Raw genomic sequence first — 21,834 nt, 5'->3', positions numbered from 1 at the left:
GGTGTTTCCTGCTTGGCAGGGGGTTGGACTCGATGGCCCTTGTGGTCTCTTCCAACTCTATGATTCTATGATTCTAGGAGCTTGCAGATGTAATTTCAGAGCCTTTGTCTATTATCTTTGAGAATTCTTGGAGAACAGGTGAGGTTCCTACAGACTGGAGGCAGGCAAATGTTGTCCCCATCTTCAAGGAAAACCCAGGTAACTAGTGATCGGTGAGCTTGACATTGATACCAGGGAAGGTCCTAAAATAGATAATCCAACAGTTGGTCTGAGAGCATTTAGAAAAGGATGCTGTGATTACTAAGATCCAGCATGAGTCTCTCAAAAATAAGTCATGCCAGACCAATCTGATTTATTTTTTTGATGGAATTACAAACTTGGTAGATCAGAGAAATGCTGTGGCCATAGTGTATCTTGATTTCAGTAAGGCTTTTGACAAAGTCCCCCATGATATTCTCGCGAGGAAGCTGATAAAATGTGGGTTGAACGAGGTAACTGTTAGGTGGATTTGTAGCTGGTTGACTGACCAAACCCAAAGAGTAGTCATAAATGGTCCCTCATCATCCCAGAAAAAAGTGACAAGTGGGGTGCCGCAGGGTTGTCCTAGGCCCATTGCTGTTCAATGTCTTTATAAATAAATTGGATGAAGGAATTGAGGGGATGCTCATCAAATTTGCAGATGACACCAAACTGGGAGGGGTAGCTAATGCTACAGAAGGCAGAATCAGAATTCAGAATGACCTTAACAGACTGGAGAACTGGGCGCAAACTAACAAAATGAATTTCAATAGGGACAAATGTAAGGTTTTGCACCTAGGCAGGAAGAACCAGATGCACAAATATAGGGTGGAGGACATCTGGGTTACTAGCACAGTACATGTGAAAAAGATCTAGGGGTTTTGGTGGACCACAAGCTTAAGATGAGTCAACAGTGTGATGCAGCAGCAATTCTAAGCTGCATCAACAGAAGTATAGTGTCCAGATCTATTCTGCTTTGGTCAAACCACACTTGGAATACTGGGTCCAATGCTGGGCACCACAATTTAAGAAGGATGTTGACAAGCTGGAACATGTGCAGAGGAGGGCAACCAAGATGATCAAGAGTCTGGAAACTAAGCCTTATGAGGAGCGGTTGAAGGAGCTGTGTATGTTTAGCCTGGAAAAAAAGAGACTGAGAGGAGGTATGATAGCTGTCTTCAAATATCTTAAGGGCTGCCACATGGAAGAGGGAGCATGCTTGTTTTCTTCTGCTCTGGAGGGTAGGACTTGAACCAATGGCTTCAAGTTGCAAAACTTTCTGAGAGTAAGAGCTGTTCAGCAGTGGAAGAGACTCCCATAAGAAGTGGTGGACTCTTCTTCCTTGGAGCTTCTTAAGCAGAGGTTGGATGGCCATCTGTCATGGATGCTTTAGCTGAGATTCCTGCATTGCAGGAGGTTGGACTAGATGACCCTCGTGGTCCCTTCCAACTCTAAGATTCTATGATTCTAGGAAGTTCGTGTTTCTCCAGACTTAAAAGTTCTTTGTACAGGAAATGCAAATGCTTGGGAGAAAGAGGTTAGAAAGTGAATCCACTCAACTCAGGTTTGTCTAAATGTGCATCGTAAATGTAGCACAAAGTGTTTCAGTCTTCCAAGTATTTCAAGTAAGTGGTATCATCAACTTCGCATCTAGGTAGTGCCATTCACCCTGAAGAATCAGAAACACTTTGCTCCACATCCCTTCTCTTGGGCAGAATACTAAAAAAACCAAAAACTATTTCGCAATGTACAGACACACTCAATTGCCATCCAAGCTGAAAAGAAAAGCATGTTGTCTGCATACAAATGAAATCAACATACTACTAAGAGATAAAGTTTATACCAAGGCTAATAGCTTTTTAACTTAAAAGATTCTGTGGATTTTTCCCAAAGAAAAAGTTCAGAGCTAAACAGCACCCACTAGCATCATACCCTCGGTATTTGTTTTGTGCCTCCTACAACTTTTTACATCTCTTATGTTTTATCCAAGGACCAGGGGGCAGGAGACAGAAAAGAGCTCCAAAGAGCACCAAACAGGATTTAGTCCAATGTGTTTCAAGTCTTGCAACACATATTAAGAGGGTAGTGGTTTAAACCCATTCAGATTAAGTCAAGTGATTCTTCAGGGACACGTTGGACTAAATGAACTATTTCCGGTGCCCCCTTTGACGTTTCCTCTCCCCCATCCTTTCTATTCAAGTAACCAGGCACCTTTATGAGTTTAGGCTTTATACTGTAAGATACCCTGTGATCATCGGATGAAGGGTGGTATATAACAGTGATAGTCTCTGCAACAAATATTGACATATGTGTGGATGGTAGGTGGGCCGAGATGGAAGCCTAATCCCACCAGGCACACAGAGCATAATTTCAGATACCCTTTTGTTTAATTGCAAGGCTTCATTTGCTTTCGAGGCCAGCTCTCAACTTACAGAATTTGAAAAATAGATTAAAGTTCCCCTGAGCAAATGCAGTGCATGTTTCTCTTGCCACTGAGTAACTACAGAGCTCCATGAATTAGAGGGAAGGGCTTCCAGATAAACGGGAAGTTGTTTTCAGGCTGATTTGAGCACCAGCTTTTTTAAAAAAATGTTTATTTTCTTTAAAATTACACAAGCCTCGTGGCATGTACTTAACCAGGATGTAGGCAGGAAAGTGATGATCAACAGCAACGAAAAGGTTGCAATCCTAAAAAGTAAACCTCAAGCAAAAATAGCCAATACAAAATAAAATTAAATTAAATACCCGATAGACGATTTGCTGTCCAATGGCTCCTTTTTTGGTACAGCACCTCTGGGGATCTCCTCCTGTTTCTCTCTTGAATCTTTCTCCCTACTGGTAACAGCCATTTCAGTATTTAACAAGTTTTCATCAAGGGTGGGTCTTGCTTCTTCTTCCTTGGGTTGTGCTTTGCGCCATCTTGGAACGGCACCTTTTGGTATCTCTTCTTGTTTATTTCTTGAATCTTTCTCTCTATGGGTAACAGCCATTTCAGTTTTTAGTGGGTTTTCATCCAGGGTGGCTCTTGCATCCTCTTCCTTGGGCTGTGCTTTGCGCCATCTTGGGGTAGCATCATCGCTATAGCCAGGCTTTCTGAAACCACGACTCATCGAACTAGGAGTAAGTAATTGGGATGCAGGACTCTGCAGCCTGCTGCCTTGGTCCCCATCATCATTAGGTTTCAAGAATGCAGCTTTGAAAGGGCTTGAAAAAGGTTTATCATAATTTCTTATCTGATAAGACTCCTTTGCAGTTCTATAGGGAAAGGCTTTATTGCTATGCCTCGGTTCTCTATCTTCTGTTGGTCTGTCTCTCCTGTAACTTCTCTGTTCTGGAGAATATTCTTTATTAAATCTCTCCTCCAGTTGTTCTTTCACTGCACGTTTTTCTATACTGCTTTGCTCTTGCTCCCCTTTTTCCTCCTCCTGTCTTGTACTACATTCATTTCTAGAATATTTACATTTCTGCCAGCCTCTCCTATAATAAGCTTTCTGGGGGGCTACTGCTTTTTCGGCTTCTTCAAGTCTTGACTGAAATAGCTCCATTGACTGCAAGAAAGAAGGGAAAGCATATGACATTTTAGCATAAAGCAGCAATTGAGAACATAACTGCATGATGAAAAGAGCGTGGTCCATTCTTAAACAAACTATGTTTGAAATGGACACACAAGCTATATAAGTCTGCTAACAATCCCCCCCACTGGTTTTAACAGGAGATATTCCAAAGCTAACTCCATGGGGCTGAATCCAGACTTTGTTATGCTTACAAAAAACCCAGCTGAAATCAATAGGACTAGGTCATGACTAACTTATACCCCATCAATTTCAATGGGTCCATTCTAAGTCTGGATTCACGTCTTGGTCTCTCTATCACTCCTAGCCATATCTGTGAGCTGCCTCTACAATGCTAAGACTTGCATCCAAGGCAGCACTAAGTAATTGTCCCATCACTGAAAGGATGTACACTTGCACAATAGGACTTCCACTCCCTCTATTCCACCCACCAGCACCAGATGTGGTTGTTTCTCTAATATGAGCGTTTGCCTAATCCTCGGAAGCAAATTTGGGCAGACACAGGCGAGCTGGCTGAGTGTTGGGGAGCGGGGGCAGGTCTCATTGCACAAGCACAAATCCTTGCACTAATGGGATGGTTACTTAGTGCCGCACTGGATTCAATCCTAAGTGTTGGTTTTCAATGTACTGATCTTGATACACTGGAAACCATTTAGAGATACTGGAGGAAATGTGTGGCCCAATACAGATAGACTACTCTGTGCACAGGATTACACTTGCACAGCTCTGACTAATGCACGCACAGCTGGACAGCAGCCATGAAGTGAACACTACCAAACATAAACTATATGTTATCACAAACCAAGTGTTTACTTACTTTTATAGAATTGGACCTATACCTGTGAGTCCAATTATAAATTATAATTTTATATCTACATCAATATCTACTGAAACCATATGAATTAAGATTGGATTGCATTGGTCCTTTCTTTCTTTCTTTCCTTCTTTTTTGCTTGAGACAAGGTAGATTTACTTATTGCTGCTTTACGAGGGAACAACGTTTTTCCACTGCACTAATATTTTATGGTAGGGGGAAATAGTACGCTTCCAGAACTTACACCATATCTTTCAGCCACAATATCTTCCAAATCCCGTTTCTCTCTCTCAGACTGCTCCTTCATTCTTTGGTAGGATTTCTTCAGCCAACTTAACCCACCATCTTCGACTGCTGTCACTACAAAAGAAAGCAATTAATTGGGATATTTGCATACTACAAGTTAACATCATAACCTTATCACTAACTACATATGTCGTGCGTCATAGACGTAACATATGCTAGCTCTGCCAGAAATATACTTCACACTGGCACGACTCCATTCTGAGCTCATGTTCTTACACTTATTTGGAAACACAGCCCAACTCGCTTTAATATTAGTCCTATTTCAAATGTGTCGAGAGCAGAATTAACAGGCTCCCCATCTTCTTGCCAATCATTATTCTAGCAAATTCAGAGAACAGGCTCCGAAAGAAGATTGTTATTCAGTTTCTGCTTGAGAAACTGGGAATGTGGAAAGGGAATCTATAGAAAGCAAACTCATTATCACAGATAAAGCAGCATTCATAAAGGAATCATAGAATCAGAGTTGGAATAGACCACAAGGGCCATCGAGTCCAACCCCCTGCCAAGCAGGAAACACCATCAGAGCACTCCTGACATGGTTGTCAAGCCTCTGCTTAAAGACCCCCAAAGAAGGAGACTCCACCACACTCCTTGGCAGCAAATTCCAATGTCGAACAGCCAGTGGCGTAGCGTGGGTTGTCAGCACCCGGGGCAAGGCAAGTAATTTGCGCCCCCTAACCCGTGGATTTGCGCCCCCTAACCCGTGGATTTGCCCTAACCCCAGATGTTGCGCCCGGTGCGGCCGGGCCCCCCTGCACCCCCCACGCTACACCACTGCGAACAGCTCTTACTGTCAGGAAGTTCTTCCTAATGTTTAGGTGGAATCTTCTTTCTTGTAGTTTGGATCCATTGCTCCGTGTCCGCTTCTCTGGGGCAGCAGAAAACAACCTTTCTCCCTCCTCTATGTGACATCCTTTTATATATTTGAACATGGCTATCATATCACCCCTTAACCTCCTCTTCTCCAGGCTGAACATGCCCAGCTCCCTTAGCCGTTCCTCATAAGGCATCGTTTCCAGGCCTTTGACCATTTTGGTTGCCCTCCTCTGGACACGTTCCAGTTTGTCAGTGTCCTTCTTGAACTGTGGTGCCCAGAACTGGACACAGTACTCCAGGTGAGGTCTGACCAGAGCAGAATACAGTGGCACTATTACTTCCCTTGATCTAGATGCTATACTCCTATTGATGCAGCCCAGAATTGCATTGGCTTTTTTAGCTGCCGCGTCACACTGTTGGCTCATGTCAAGTTTGTGGTCAACCAAGACTCCTAGATCCTTTTCACATGTACTGCTCTCAAGCCAGGTGTCACCCATCTTGTATTTGTGCCTCTCATTTTTTTTGCCCAAGTGCAATACTTTACATTTCTCCCTGTTAAAATTCATCTTGTTTGTTTTGGCCCAGTTCTCTAATCTGTCAAGGTCATTTTGAAGTGTGATCCTGTCCTCTGGGGTGTTAGCCACCCCTCCCAGTTTGGTGTCATCTGCAAATTTGATCAGGATGCCCTTGAGTCCATCATCCAAGTCGTTGATAAAGATGTTGAATAAGAGTATGTCAGAGCTGCTTCAAGATCCTAGCTCACAGAGGATCACGCTAGCCAGCGGTCATTAAGTAAAAGTCTTTATTGAATTACAGTTTCCATTCTCACGCTGCTGTCTGCAACTCTACGTCTACTAGCTAGATCGGCGAGGCTCCGTCTGAGTCTCCGCCCCGTGCGCACCAACTTAATATCCTAGCCTTGCTCCACCTTTTCCTCCTGACTGTCCTCCTCTGGGTCCCTCTACCCCCCGGGGCTTCTTCCTTCCGGGATTCTTCTGACGCTGACCCAGACCCTTCTGCCTCCTTGCGCCGGGCTTTAGGACCCGGTTCCCTTTCGGGGCTGCTCACTGCGCCGCCTTCCTCTGCATTTGAACTTGGCGCGCGCGCCCAACCTTCCACTTTCCTCTTAACCGTTTCTTCGCTCCCCGATGGAGGTGTGGCCACTCCTGACTCCTGCCCTCCCTCCTGTGGTGAGCTGCCAGCGCTTCCCTCCTGGCTCCTTTCCTCTTCCCTGCTTCCTGGCGGTGACGCTGGTCCCGATTTCCAGCTGCTCCCCCCTGAGTCTCCTCTGGCTCTATCTTCCTGGGGTGCCTCCCTAGACGCCCCCCTTGCCCTGGCCACTGGTGCTCCTTTCTGTGAATCCTCTGATTCACTGGAAAGACTGGGAGATCTCGGGTCGTCGTCATCACTCATCCTTTCCTCTGTCTCCTCCCCTTCGCTCTCTGTTTCCTCCCTTGCCCGTGCCTCTGCACCTAAACCCCTGACATCCATCCCCCCCTCGAAGCCCCCCAGTCCCCCCTCCCCTCCTTCCGGTGCTGGAGCTGGGGGCTGCTGTTGCAAAGGGACGAACGTCGGATATCGGTCGCTTCCCGTGGCAGGCCTCCAGCGGAACTCTTCCAGGTCTTCCTCTCTGCTCTCGTTGACGACAGTCACCTCCTCTTCCATCTCTGTGCCGCCGTGCTCGAAACCAGGGTCGTCCCCGAAAATGTCCATGTCCGTCTCTCCCGCACTTCCTCCAGGCGGCGTTGCTCGGCCGGAACAGTCCAGCCACTTCCTGCGGAACTGCTCCTCCGGCCTATCGTCCCACCAATACGAGGGTTCTGAGACAGATCCCGAGGGTGACCCCTCCGGGGAACGGACGTCTCGTGTTGGTTCCTCGTCCGAGTCGAACCCCCTGAACGTGCTGTCCGAAAGCGTGGGCGTGAAAAGCCAGTCGTCGAAAAAGTCTGCTGGCATAGGTCTATGTGGGAAGAGGGCATGAAACTCGTCTTTGAGCAGAGGTTCGTCTAAAGCGTAGCCCGGCACCCAGCTGTTCGCACTGGCCGGGGTGCCCTCCCTGGCGAGAAAGTATTCTACTCCCTCTTCCCCCCATCTGGAGTCCAAAATCTCCGTGACTTCGTTGATGCGCTCCTCCTGTGCCACTCCCGCGTGCCCCGTTCCTTCTCTGAGCGGACTCGGCGCCGTTCCGGGTTCCTGGAACCTGTGCGGTGCCTTGTAGGGAGTGAGCACCGATCTGTGGAACACCGGATGCATTCTGGAACCCTCCGGAAGCGCCAGCCTGAAAGCCACCGGGTTGACCTGCTCTTCGACTTGGTAGGGCCCCAGTTGTTTATGCCCTAGTTTCTTCTTGGCCAACGACCTGGCCGGCACTGCGTGGGCTGCTAACCAGACCCAGTCTCCCACGTGGAGCTCTTCGCCAACCCTTCTGTGTTTGTCCGCTTGTACCTTGTATGCGTGTTTAGCCAGCTCCAGGTGGCGCCGCAGCTGATCGTGGACTTCCTGCAGCTCCGACGCGAACGCATCTGCTGACTGCGGCTCCCCTTCTCCCCTGCATTCCAGTCCCGGGAAGGTTCTAGGGTGCCGCCCGTTGTTGGCGAAGAACGGCGTGACGCCCGTGGATACGTGCTTCGTGTTGTTGTAGGCAAACTCTGCAAGCGGCAGGTAATCCACCCACGTCGCAGGCTGTTGGTTTGCATAACATCTCAGGTACTGCTGCATGATGGCATTGGCTCGCTCCGCTTGCCCGTTGGTCTGCGGGTGTCTCGCCGACGCCAGATTGATCTTGACGTTTAGGAAGCCCATCAGTTTCTGCCAGAAGTTCGAGATGAACTGCCGCCCGCGGTCGGACAGAATAGACCGTGGCAGACCGTGAACCTTGAACACGTGGTCTATGAACAGTTTGGCGGTTTGCTCCGCCGTGGCCACCTTAGCACACGGAATGAAATGCGCCATCTTGGAGAACAGGTCCACCACCACCAACACTGCCGTCTTGCCCCTTGAGCTGGGCAGATCCGTGACAAAGTCCAGAGCCACCCTTTCCCAAGGTTCGACCGGAGTTTGCAGCGGCTCCAACAGTCCAGCCGGCGGTTTGTGCACCGGCTTTGCCCTCTGGCAGGTGTCACACCTCGCTACGTAGTCTGCGACCTCCCCTCTCATTCCAGGCCACCAGAAATCCCTGGCTACTAATTCCACCGTCTTCTCCTTGCCAAAGTGCCCGGCCGTGGGTGCGTCGTGCAGCTGCTGTAGCACCTTGGCTCGAAGTTCGTCACCCGGCACGTAGATGGCCCCTTTACGGATGAGCAAGCCATCTCGTAGCTGGAAACCGTCGGCCGCTGCCTTGCCCTCTCGCACCTCTGCCATCTTCGTTTGTGCGAAGGAGTCCCCCTGCAACGCTCGCCGCACCGCCTCTAGGTCCACGGTCGCCGCGGCGCACGCCCACACTGTCGGTGCAAAGATGTGCATGGCGGCCGCTGGTGTTGCGTCCTCCAGATACTGTGGCTTGCGGGAGAGAGCGTCTGCCATGATGTTGGTGTCCCCCGGGACATACTCTATTCGGAAGTCGAAGTCCGCAAAGAACTCAGCCCAACGTATCTGCCTCTGGTTCAGGAACTGTGCCGTGCGCCAGTGTTCCAGATTCTTGTGGTCCGTGCAAACCTGCACCGTGTGCTTGGCGCCGATCAGAAAGTGCCTCCACGCCTTGAACGCTGCATAAATGGCCAGCAACTCCCTGTCCCATATGGTGTAGTTCTGCTCGGACTTGCTGAGCTTCCTGGAGTAAAACGCTCCCGGCCGCCACACGCCCTGCGGGTCCTTCTGCAGCAGGACCGCCCCCACTGCTCTGTCCGAAGCGTCTGTCTCCACCCTCATCGGCATGCTGGGGTTGACATGAAGCAGCTGCTCTTCCGACGCGAAGAGACGCTTGAGGGCCTGAAAGGACTGCTCCGCCTGCTCTGTCCAGATGAACTTCTTCTTCTTGGAGCTAAGGGTGTCAGTGATGGCCGCCGTCTGCATCGCGAAGCCCTTGATAAACTTGCGATAGAAGTTCGCAAAGCCGACAAACCGTTGGACCTCCTTCCGGTTGCGTGGGCTCTTCCAATCCAACACCGCTCGAACCTTGGCGCTGTCCATGGCGAGCCCCTTGGCAGACAGCTTGTAGCCCAGAAAATCCACCTCCGGCACGTCAAATTGGCACTTCTCCAGCTTGGCGTAGAGCCTGTGTTGCCTTAGCCTGCCCAGCACTTCCTTGACGTGCTTGTCATGTTCTTGCTGCGACTCCGAAAAGATCAGGATGTCATCCAAGAAACAGACGCACGTCTTGTAGAGAAGTCCCGCCAACACGTGATGCATAAATGCTTGAAAAACGTGAGCGCCATTTTGTAGTCCAAAAGGCATAACTCTGTATTCGTAGGTACCCAGTGGCGTGAACATGGCTGTCTTCCACTCATCACCTTCCCGCATGCGAATGAGGTTGTACGCCCCCCGCAGGTCCAACTTGGTGAACACCTTTCCTTTCCGTACCTTCGCCAGGAGGTCGTCGATGCGGGGCATGGGGAAGTCCGACGGCTTGGTCACACTGTTCAAAATCCTGTAATCCACTACGAGTCTTTTTTGGGGCGTGTCTCGCTTCTTAACAAAGAATACAGGACTGCCCCCCACTGCCTTAGACTCCCGGATGAAACCGCGCTCCAAATTATGATCGATGAAGTCTTTGAGTTCCTGCAGTTCGTCCTCAGACATGGAATACAGCTTCCCTTTAGGCAGCGCCGCCCCCGGCAGCAGGTCAATTTTGCAGTCATATGGTCTGTGAGGGGGTAGCCTGTCCGCCTCCTTCTCGCAGAAAACTTCCAGAAATTCTGCGTACTTGTGGGGAATCGCTTGCAGCGTGCCTAGCAGCAGCTGTGACTCCTCTTCCTCTCCTTCCTGCCTGGGTACGATGCAGTGTTCAGCACAAAAGGAAGAGCCGAAGACCAGCTGCCTCTGGAACCAAGCCATCGTTGGGCTGTGCTTGTCCAGCCAACTCATACCCAATACAATGGGCGTGTCAGACAGTTGAGTGACGTTGAAGCTGATGACTTCCCTGTGATTCCCAAGTCGCATCACCATTGGTGGCGTCTGCTTCACCACTTGCCCCCCTAGCAGCTCCCTGCCATCCACTGTGACAACCTGCAGGGGCAGTGTGGCCGGCAGCAACTGCACAGCGTGCCTGTCGACAAATTCCTGCCCTATAAAGTCCGCGTTGCTGCCGGAGTCGATGGTGATTGGCACGTCCATGGTGATTCCATTGGGCAGCTGGAGAGATGCTGTGAGCCTCACTACTGGTTTGGGCGGGAGGGGGTTCACTGGCTGTAAAATTTCTGGGGACTGCGTCACTAACACGTCTGGCTGGGCCCCAGTGCCTCTTCCTCCAGCCAGACATTGTCGTTTCCCTGCTGTGGTCCTCCCTGCTGCGTTGCTGCAGTCACCATTGCTGAGGCTGCAGTAAGCTTGTGGGGCCTCTGGGGACACTCTTTCGCCATATGCCCTGGCTGCTCACAGACGTAACACTTCCTGGTCCCTCTAGGAGGCTTCGCCTTCACTGCTGCCGGTGCTAGGGCTCTGGTTGCTGACTGAGCCCTTGCACCTCCAACCTCCATAGGTTCGGCTCCTCCTCCTGGCGGAGGCGTGGATTGCGTTCGCGCTGCTTCTCTGGGAAAGAAGGAGGGGCCCCCGGCTGGTTCGCGCCCTCCACGTCCTTCGTCCTTGCTCCACGGACGTCCTTCCAGCCTCACCCCCACGGCCAGTGCCCTCTGAACGACCTCCTGGGTGGTTCGGGGTCTCTCCCCCCTCGCTATCTCATCTTTAATCGAGTTGTGCAGTCCCTCCCAAAAGAGGTCTCTTACAGGAGCCGAATCTCTGTCCCATTCCAGGGCGCTGACCAAGGCGAAAAAGCGTGCATGATACTGTCTGACGCTGGCCCTCCCTTGTCTCAGCCCATGCACCTCCTTCCGTGCAAGATCAATGTCAATACTTGATAAGAAACACCCATCCATCGCTTTAATAAAGGCATCCGCATTCTGGAGCGCCGGATCGTTATCTCTCCATAAATTGCGCAACCATGCTTTCGCCTCCCCATGCAGATGGGACATGATGAACCCCACTCTCTCCTGTTCATCTCTAAAGTCTTTATGCAACAGTTGCAGTGCGCACAGTACGTCGGCTCTAAAGTTGGGATACCGTTGCAGGTTCCCATCGAAGTGAGAGAGCAGCCCGCCTGTCCGTCTCGCCAACCCAATTCCCTCCTGCCGGGGTGGTTGCTTTGCCAGTACGTCTAACCTGACCTGGAGATCCCTGCAGGCGGCAGCTGCCTCGTCCTCTCTCTTCCTGGATGCGAGAACCTCGGCGTTCAGTTGTGCCACTGCTTTTCTGAGGTCCTCTATCTGCTGCTCAGCCGTCATGTCTCCTGCCGTTCGTGAGCTCGCTAGTGGGCGCCTGTTTCTCTCCTCTCCTCGAGGCTGCAGATGCCCACAATGTAGTGACGGAGCCTACTGTCAGAGCTGCTTCAAGATCCTAGCTCACAGAGGATCACGCTAGCCAGCGGTCATTAAGTAAAAGTCTTTATTGAATTACAGTTTCCATTCTCACGCTGCTGTCTGCAACTCTACGTCTACTAGCTAGATCGGCGAGGCTCCGTCTGAGTCTCCGCCCCGTGCGCACCAACTTAATATCCTAGCCTTGCTCCACCTTTTCCTCCTGACTGTCCTCCTCTGGGTCCCTCTACCCCCCGGGGCTTCTTCCTTCCGGGATTCTTCTGACGCTGACCCAGACCCTTCTGCCTCCTTGCGCCGGGCTTTAGGACCCGGTTCCCTTTCGGGGCTGCTCACTGCGCCGCCTTCCTCTGCATTTGAACTTGGCGCGCGCGCCCAACCTTCCACTTTCCTCTTAACCGTTTCTTCGCTCCCCGATGGAGGTGTGGCCACTCCTGACTCCTGCCCTCCCTCCTGTGGTGAGCTGCCAGCGCTTCCCTCCTGGCTCCTTTCCTCTTCCCTGCTTCCTGGCGGTGACGCTGGTCCCGATTTCCAGCTGCTCCCCCCTGAGTCTCCTCTGGCTCTATCTTCCTGGGGTGCCTCCCTAGACGCCCCCCTTGCCCTGGCCACTGGTGCTCCTTTCTGTGAATCCTCTGATTCACTGGAAAGACTGGGAGATCTCGGGTCGTCGTCATCACTCATCCTTTCCTCTGTCTCCTCCCCTTCGCTCTCTGTTTCCTCCCTTGCCCGTGCCTCTGCACCTAAACCCCTGACAGGTGTCATCTGCAAATTTGATCAGGATGCCCTTGAGTCCATCATCCAAGTCGTTGATAAAGATGTTGAATAAGACCGGGCCCAAAACAGAACCCTGTGGCACCCCACTAGTCACTCTTCTCCAGGATGAAGAGGAACCATTGATGAGCACCCTTTGGGTTCGGAAGCATGAGGGTTATTTCATACATTCCTCTTTCTATAGATGTACATCTAAACCATTTAAACTTGAATTGCCAAAATATGTCCCTTGCTTACTTACTTTCCCAAATGCAGTTCTTAGTCTGAAGTATTTGGCTCTATCACAGCCTTTGCCAACCTGGTGCCCTCCAAATGTTTTGGGCTACACAAACGGGGAGCCACCACAGAAAAGGCCCCCCTCTTGTGTTGCCACCCTCCGGACCTCTTATAGAGGAGGCACGCAAGGAACGATCTCTGATGATGATTGCAGAGTCCAGATCAGTTCATATGGAGAGAGGTGGCCCTTGAGATACTTCGGTCCTGAACTGCGTAAGGCTTTATAGGTCAAAATCAGCACTTTGAATTCAGACCAGAATCTAACTGTCAGACACTGCAGCCACCAAATTATGCACCAGTTGAAATTTCTGAACCACCTTCAGAGGCAGCCCTACGTATATGTTGTGGTAATCTAACCTAGAGGTTACCAGAACATTGACAACAGAAGTTAAGCTATCCCTGTCCAGATAGGGGCACCGCTGGGCCATCAGCCAAAGTTGATGGAAGGCACTCTGCACTCCTGAGACCACCTGAGCCTCAAGCAACAGCCAAGGATCCAGAAGCACCCCCAAATTACGTACCCACTCCTTCAGAGGGAGAGTAACCCCATCAAAAGCAGGCAACCTCCTATTCATTCAGTCTAGGCAACCACCCACCAACAGTGCCTCAATCTTATCTAGATTGAGCTTGAGTTTAGTGCCTCTTATCTAGTCCATTACCAAGGCAAGACAACGGTCCAGCACATCCACTGCCTCACCTGCAGATGTGTAAAGGGGAAGCAGAGCTGTGTGTCATTGGCATATTGCTGACAATGCACTCCAAAACTCCAGGTTACCCCACCCGGCGGTTTCATGTAGATGTTAAACAGCATGGGGGATAAATAGAACCTGGAAGAACTCCACATTCAGGATTCCACGAGGTCGAAGAGCACTCCCCAAGCATCACCCTCTGGAAACGACTATCCAAGTAGGACTGGAACCACTGCAAAGGACTGGAACCACCCTCCCCTAACTCAGACCGCCACCCCAGAAGGATACCTTGGTAGTTTATTCCACCTCTCTTCACCTCCAAGCAAAGAAGGCTCTTTAATAGGACATACACAGAACCGAAATATCGAAACATTTCTCTTGATGGTATAATAGGTAGATGGGATTTGTTCCTCTTAAGTCTTTCTAAAAGGGCAGAGGAATAACTTTCATACGACAATCTCTAACATCCAAAACACAACTGTTTGTACAATTTTATAAAGTGGATACAATGTGTTGAAAAGTACATTTTTTCCCTCATCTGCTCTTACCACAAACCCTTGAGGAAGAAGTGAAGTGGGGGGAAAGGTTACATAAATAATATTCTTCACCAACTGCATCCCAATTTCACTTCACTGAAAATGGGACTCACAGAGTTCAGCGGCTGAATATTTTAAAGCTACAATGTGTATAATGGAATGAAAGACCAAATGAGATGACAACAGTTCATCATGTCCTAACGCAATCAGGTTTTCTGTTTTAATTAGTTCACAAGGAAGAATTCCGCTGTACAAACTGAAGGTCAAGCCACTCAAGGTTTTAAAAATATATTCTGCAAGGCTATGTGCTAAGATTTTAATCCAGAGATCGTAGTAGTAGAATCTGCATGCAAATATTTGGTTTTCTTTTAGCATGGATAAGAGGTTGCAGAGAAGAGAAACAGAGCTGCCCTATAACTTGCATAAAAAGATGTTACCTTTTGTTGATGTGCTCTCTTGCGTTGGCAAGCCTGTGCCTCCATCTTTCCAGTAGGGGTTGAGCTCTCTTTCAGAAAGAATGGCCTTTTTACAAAACAGAAACAAGATCAACGGCAGCTTTGTGGAAGCCCCCTTCACCCCCATACCAAGCACACTTCGATACTAGCTGCATCTTAAATAATTCTGTATGGAGCATCAGATTTTTTCAATAAATGCTGTGCTTTGGCTTTTAAAAATATGTGGCTGCAAAAATATGAAGTCTAGCGAGGTTGAGGATGCCTCCCATTACTTACTAAGCAGCAGCTACCAGTTGCCTTCCCGGCTTCTCAACACCACGCACCACTGATGCTTACCAGGAGGGAGAGGGGGAGAAGTTAGGCGGTGCATGTGTGGTAAGAAGAAACTGAAGACAGGCTCCATTGCCATACCCAAACTGTGTCAAGCTTCCTGGTCTCTTGCCCCTCACACTCCCAGTAAGCGGAAAACATGTTTGGAAGTTGTGAGACCCCCACCCAACCCCACCACCCTGCCAGCCACTACTGCTACTAAGTGGTCTTTTATATGAGCACCATAGGCACAAATTCCTTAATTGTGTCCTTTGGTGCCTGTCATATTGAGCCCTCCTGGACCAGATATGTATTTTGCTTGTCTGCACATATGTGTTCACTACCACCCAAAAAAACAAAATTTGCTCTTGCAGCTAAAAAAATATGAACCAGGATTCAAAAACCCTGGAAGTGGGTAGCTGGGGTGTCCTTTTGTTTGATGGCATTTTTAAATACCTATAGACCTTACTCTACATATGATCTATATTGGGGAGAATACTATTTTTCTGTTTTCTATTTTTCCTTTGTGTGTGTGTGTTTTGTTACCTTTATTTATTGCATTTTCTTTTAATGAGTTGAAATGATTGTTTGCTGTACTTATATTGTGATAGCCTGTGACTTTAAACAATAAAGATTCTTAATTTATTCAAAAATATCAATAGCATTTAAAAAATATAAAATTCCCTAACTGAACTGAAAATGGAGAGTGCTTTAGCTTCATCAAACTTGTAATGCATTAAATAAGGGTGGGGGTGATCCAATCACTTCTTTGCAGTATCGAAGATTCAAATAAAAGGTAAATGAAGAATTGGTTTACTTAAACTATCTTGATATAAATGATAGAGTGCTTTGCTAATATTCTTACCACATGACTGATATGTTTTAGACACCAAAATGGAAACCCAATATAGAACAAATCAGGATTGTTGGACAAGTTTGTTTAGGGCCCGTGGGGAGTTGTTTTAAACATATTAAGAAGTAAAAAGGTTGCCTGCCAAAATTGTCTACTGAACGTTAATCAAAGAACCAATGACTTATTTTGCAGAGCAATGCCTGATGCTGATGTTCAATAAAAAAAAGCTAAAGTCCCAAAACAGAAGGCTGCTACTTGAAGAAATCCAATTTTTGTTTAAGGCAGCTAATAAGTACCGTAAGCTTACTACAATTACTAATTTCTCATAGCACTACACTAGTTAAGAACCTAACATACCTGTTGATCTTCTTGTGCTTTCTGTTTCTCCAGTAATTTTTCCATTTGCTTTTCAGCCTTCAATGCTGCTGAAGACAATGTTTTCACAGACATAAAATCCAAGGACATCCACTCATCCCTCTGTAAATAAAACAAGATAATTTATTGCACATTATGACCAACTCAAATTCAGTAATGACCTAGTCTGAGACTTTTTTGGGGGAGTCAAAGCCAAACTTAGTGATGTTGAAATCAGAATGCTCGGTCGATACTTTGAATACTTTTTTTTGGTACACGTAAAATAGGAATTTCATTAAAAGGTCTTATGAGAATTCATAGACAAGATTCCTCTAATATTCTTTGTTTTCATACTTTTTAACATATTGTGTGTGTGTGTGTTTCTGTGTGGTGGTACATGTGGGAGTGAGAACATATGCAAATTCCTATCAAGATTAATAATATGGATTTTTCATTTCCTCCATTTGGGTCTTATATTTTGTGACTCATTCCTCCAGGAGAATTTGCATACCCCTAAACCCAAGAGTGCTGAAAAATAGATGGCTCTCTTTGCACACAGCTTCAGTATGTGTCCAGGCCAATTTGGCAGATGCATCATCCATCATGGGTCACAGGTGCACTACATAGCTCTCATGACACGTAGCTACTCAAAACTGTGCCCAGACATCAGATGGACCATTAAGTGGTTCCAATTAGTGTACATATTTATCTGCGCCTTCATTTGGAAGCACAAAATTGTATCTACAGTGTCAAGGGCCGGGTTGAAGGCCTTTCAAGAAAAGCAATTTCAGAAGCCTAGGACAAAAATAAAATGAATGGGATGATACTGGCAGCTGTACAGTAGCACCTGCCACACCAGACAGACAAAATGATGCACTCCTGACACAGAGGGGGGCAGCAAGTAGGAAGAACAGGGAAGGTGCAGCAAGAATGCATTGGGATTTACAATAAAATGTAAATCCACATTATGGCAATACCTCTATTAGGAAAATCTTCTTGTCACAAAATTGTGTGCAAGCTTTTTGGACTCTCAGAAGATGTTGTGAGAGGGAAGAGGAGAAAAGCTGGCTGATGTTGAAACCATGGAGGGTGCATTTAGTGGCCACCTTAAGATGGAATATGAGAGGAGATAGGAGACATTCAAATTACAGTCTACTAGATGCTATGCAGGTGTGGTATTTCACCTAGAACTGCCCCAAAGATTGCTGGCAACAAATCTGAATTAGTTACTAGAATTTACATTTTCAAAAATGGAGGATCAACAATTGAGCCCAATTCTGAAAATATAAAATCCAGCTGCTAACCTGGATCTGTCTCCATCCTTAGGCAAATGTTACATTTAGATAGAGTTTCAGTATCTATACTTCCCCTACTCCCACTTGTTACTGTAATTAACATTTCAATTTTTGCAAAAGCTTGGTGTGGTTGGCATCACAACACAACAAGCATAAAAGCAATCAATCCAGAATCAAAAAACCATACTACAGAATGAAATAACCCTAGCCTGCTCTAAAACTTGCCAAAACAAATATTTTAACTTGAGTTCCAAAATCTTGCAAGCTCTGCAGGAATGTTCCCCAGCTGAGTCAAGGCATTTGTTCTTTTCTCCAAAAGGCAGTGTCAGTTTCTTATGGAAACCAGTTTCCTCTCTCAAAGGTTTTGAAGCAGAGGCTGGATGCCATCTGTCATGGATGCTTTAGCTGATATTCTTGCATTGCAGGGGGGCTGGACTAGATCGCAGACAGCCATCCAATCTCTGCTTCAAAACCACCAAGGAAGGATAATCCACAACCTCCCAAGGAAGTCTGTTCAATGGTCAAACAGCTCTTAACAGCAGAAAGTTCTTCCTGATGTTTAGTCAAAATCTTATTTCTTGTAACTTGAAGCCATTGGTTTGAGTCCTACTCTCTGGAGCAGCTTGCTCCCTCTTCCTTGTGACAGCCCTTCAGATATTTGAAGACAGCTATCATATCTCCTCTGAGTATCCTCTTTTCCAGGCTAAACATACCCAGCTCTTTTAGCCATTCCTTGGTTTCCAGAACCTTGATCATCATCTTGTTTGCCCTCCTCTGCACACATTCCAACTTGTCAACCTCCTTCATAAAGTGTGGTGCCCAGAACTGGACACAGTATTACAGGTGTGGTCTGACCACGGCAGAATACAGTGGTATTACTTCCCTTGATCTGGACACTAGACTTCTGTTGATGCAACCTAGAACAGCATTAGCTTCTTTTACTGCTGCATCACACTGTTGACTCATGTTAAGCTTGGGGTCTACTAAGACCCCTAGATCCTAGACCAACTGATTAATTATGAACTATTGAGGATGCACTGCACAATTTAATTGCAGAGAATCAGCTTGGTGTGAATTTGCAGACCAACAAGTGCTTGGGTGAACCCCTGGACTGAAGATTTTTGCTTAGTTGTCAAAACTCAACCTTTACAGCCTGTCCTGATCAGTGAAGCCAGAAAGAGCATTTGAAATTATAGAAAGAGAATCATCAACCACTAGCCACAAGTGCCTAGGGGAATAAAAATTCATATAAATTAGCAAACTTTGAGTGAAAACTTCACATGATAAAGCAGCAGAGAAACTTAGAGAGCAATTATGTCCCCCAAAAGACCCAGGAGCAAGAATGGACAGCAGATAGTTCTTGTTGGTTGTTTGGTCGTTTAGTTGTGTCCGACTCTTCGTGACCCCATGGACCAGAGCATGCCAGGCACTCCTGTCTTCCACTGCCTCCCGCAGTTTGGTCAAACTCATGTTAGTAGCTTCAAGAACACTATCCAACCATCTCGTCCTCTGTCGTCCCCTTCTCCTTGTGTCCTCAATCTTTCCCAACATCAGGGTCTTTTCCAGGGAGTCTTCTCTTCTCATGAGGTGGCCAAAGTACTGGAGTCTCAGCTTCAGGATCTGTCCTTCCAGTGAGCACTCAGGGCTGATTTCCTTACTGTTTTTGTCCATGGAGTTTTCTTGGCAGGGATACTGGAGTGGCTTGCCGGTTCCTGATCCAGGTGATTCACGTTTAGTCAAAACTCTCCACTATGACCTGTCCGTCTTGGGTGGCCCTGCACAGTATAGCTCAGAGCTTCTCTTGAGTTATTCAAGCCCCTTCACCACGACAAGGCAATGATCCATGAAGGATCCATGTGATTGGATCCATGAAGGATTGCATGTAATCAATGTCACATGCAAAGGCATGTGACATGAAAGAAAACCAAGACAGCATGTGGACATTTAACCACAGTGCATTCACAGTCCTAATCACTGGAGAAATGCTGCCACACTTCTGTTGAATCAACCAGAAATAAAGCGTTTGAAAACAGATCCACCTCTTTCTAAACTTTGGTGAAGCACATGGCTGCCTGAGCAGAATGTTGTACTGCCTCGGGTGCTATCACGATCCCAATGCATAAGTGAATAAGGCCCACTTGTTTCTCCCCAACATCTTTTTCCTCTCGCCATGAAGTAATAAATAAACTGACTTCTTTAAAACATGTTCTAATTATTATAATGTGGACAAATAGATGAACAAGCAACCTAAAAAACTGTAATACAGGTTTAGGAAAACAGAACGTTCACTTCATAAAAATAAAGTTTGCGTGTGTATATGAATTCCAGAAAGCACATATTAGCATTCAAGTAGCTTTATAACCAGCCAAATTCTTTTTTAAATTAGACCGGCACACAGAATTTTTCAGCTGTTCTCTTCCTGTCTCACTGATTTCTTGACATATCTCATATTCAATTCCTCAAGGGTACGTCAGCAAAATGGAATACCTAATTCGTAGTATGATTAGGAGGGCTAGAATAGGAGTCAACAGTTAGGAAACCCACACAGGCTCAAATATTGTAGATTTGAAGCATTTTTGCCCTCCTCTTCACCCTAAATGCACCCAGAGCAGCTTGCAGATTAAAAATAAAGCATTATCATAGTGAGCATGAAACTTCCATGCAATCAGTATTAATCTATAAACAAAACACTTGCACAGGATACAAATTTTTGTTTCAGAAATATTACCGTATTTTTTGCCCTATAGGGCGCACCGGCCCATAGGGCGCAGTTATTTGGGGGGGGCAATAAAGAAAAAAAATTATTTCCCCCCCGAGCCTCAAAGAGCAAAGAAGCCATGACAGCGAGCGGGATGGATCCCGCTAGCTGTCTTGGCTTCGTTTTTAGCCTCGGGGCTGGGGGTCCGGGAGCGAAGGCAAGGTTGCGCTCCACCTCGTCATCGCTCCCGGAGCTTGCCGGGGTGGAGGCGGGGGAAGCCCGAGCTTCCCCCGACCCCAGCCCCCAGAACGAGTCCGCTCAACCTCGCCATCGCTCCTGGAGCTTGCTGCTATCTGAAGCCCGAGGAGCGCGACGCTATAGCCCGCTGTGCACCCCGGGCTTAGGGCAGCTATCCGCAAGCCTGCGGCGCCCGGTGGGAACTTTCAGCGAAAGCCTGCATTCGCCCCATAGGACGCACACACATTTCCCCTTCATTTTTGGAGGGGAAAAAGTAGGGCGAAAAATACGGTAAATTCATTCGAGTCAATTAGGCCGGTCTACTAGATATTTTTCTACTGCATAGAAATAACTCTAATAATTATATAACTGGTCAGAAAATTATTCAGCTAAGAAAAAGTTTACACTTGCATGGCAGCCCCCCCCCCCTTTGTGGAACACCCACCCTGGTAAGGTACACCTGTCCCCTACATTATTAATTCAGGATCCCTTCCAATCAACAATTCTATGATTCTTGTTTAACCAGGCATTTGGCGGCTAGCTTGAAATTACTAGCTAGCTGAGACAATGTGCAACTGTTTGTAAATGCTTTAAACACGTCTGTATTTTATTTTTAATTATACCAACCATAGGCTGCTTTGAGAGAAAGGGCAGGATAGAAATTTAATTAATAAAGAAAGAAACTCAGGGGTAGTCCAAAGGGAGGGACTGAGCCGTCTGCTCTCCCGCGACGTTTTCTTGATTTAAGCCATCACCTTTCTAACCTGCTCATAGCTGCAGCGAAAAGTATGTGGGTTCCCTGCCTTATTCCTTGAGTGCAGCTCCTGGATGGATAATATAAGCTGGATGAGTGCCATGAAGAAAAGCATTAAAATCCCTACTCTCCAATCCAAAACAACTCTCCACTCCCCTGAAAGTTAAGAAAACCACCACCTGTTTCAGCCTTAAGTCTTAAAAGAAATCCTAAATACTTCAGAACAGTTAACCACAGGTGCTTACCTGAACTGCCTTGGGACTTCCTGCATCATCTGATTTTTTCTTGCTCACGTTCCAGGCCTTTTCTGTGTTCGAAGACTGTGAAACTGAAGCCTCCACCCATTCCTCTGATGAATCCTAAAGACAAATTGGGGAGGCGGGGAGTAAATCGAAAATTAGTAGAGGACTGAAAGGTCTTATGCCTTTAAAATCAGTCCAGTTTAAAAAAAAATAAATAGTGACAGACTTTCAGAGGGCTACCTTATGTCATGAAGAAAAAGGGAAGTAGAAAGAAATTTCAAATTAATAGAATTGGGGTGGCATTACATGCATTCA

The 21,834-nt window shown here is 47.3% G+C and overlaps 1 protein-coding gene across 1 annotated transcript in view; it reads right to left on the bottom strand.

Annotated features, from left to right (window-relative positions):
• The window catches only part of CWF19L2 (CWF19 like cell cycle control factor 2), a 79,752-nt gene that overhangs the window by 44,066 nt on the left and 13,852 nt on the right, over positions 1-21,834 (bottom strand). Inside the window, exons 4-8 of the mRNA XM_081197625.1 lie at positions 21,523-21,636; positions 16,297-16,416; positions 14,760-14,844; positions 4,649-4,764; positions 2,764-3,566 (exon numbers count right to left, since the gene is read on the bottom strand). Coding sequence (XP_081053751.1) covers positions 2,764-3,566; positions 4,649-4,764; positions 14,760-14,844; positions 16,297-16,416; positions 21,523-21,636 — 1,238 coding nt within the window. The remainder of the gene's footprint in view (positions 1-2,763; positions 3,567-4,648; positions 4,765-14,759; positions 14,845-16,296; positions 16,417-21,522; positions 21,637-21,834) is intronic.

This window comes from Podarcis bocagei (assembly GCF_964188305.1).
Source record: "Podarcis bocagei genome assembly, chromosome: 6".
Classification (NCBI taxonomy): Eukaryota; Metazoa; Chordata; class Lepidosauria; order Squamata; family Lacertidae; genus Podarcis; species Podarcis bocagei.
The sequence above is the reverse complement of the archived record's forward strand: the minus strand, read 5'-3'. Positions and strand labels throughout refer to the sequence as shown.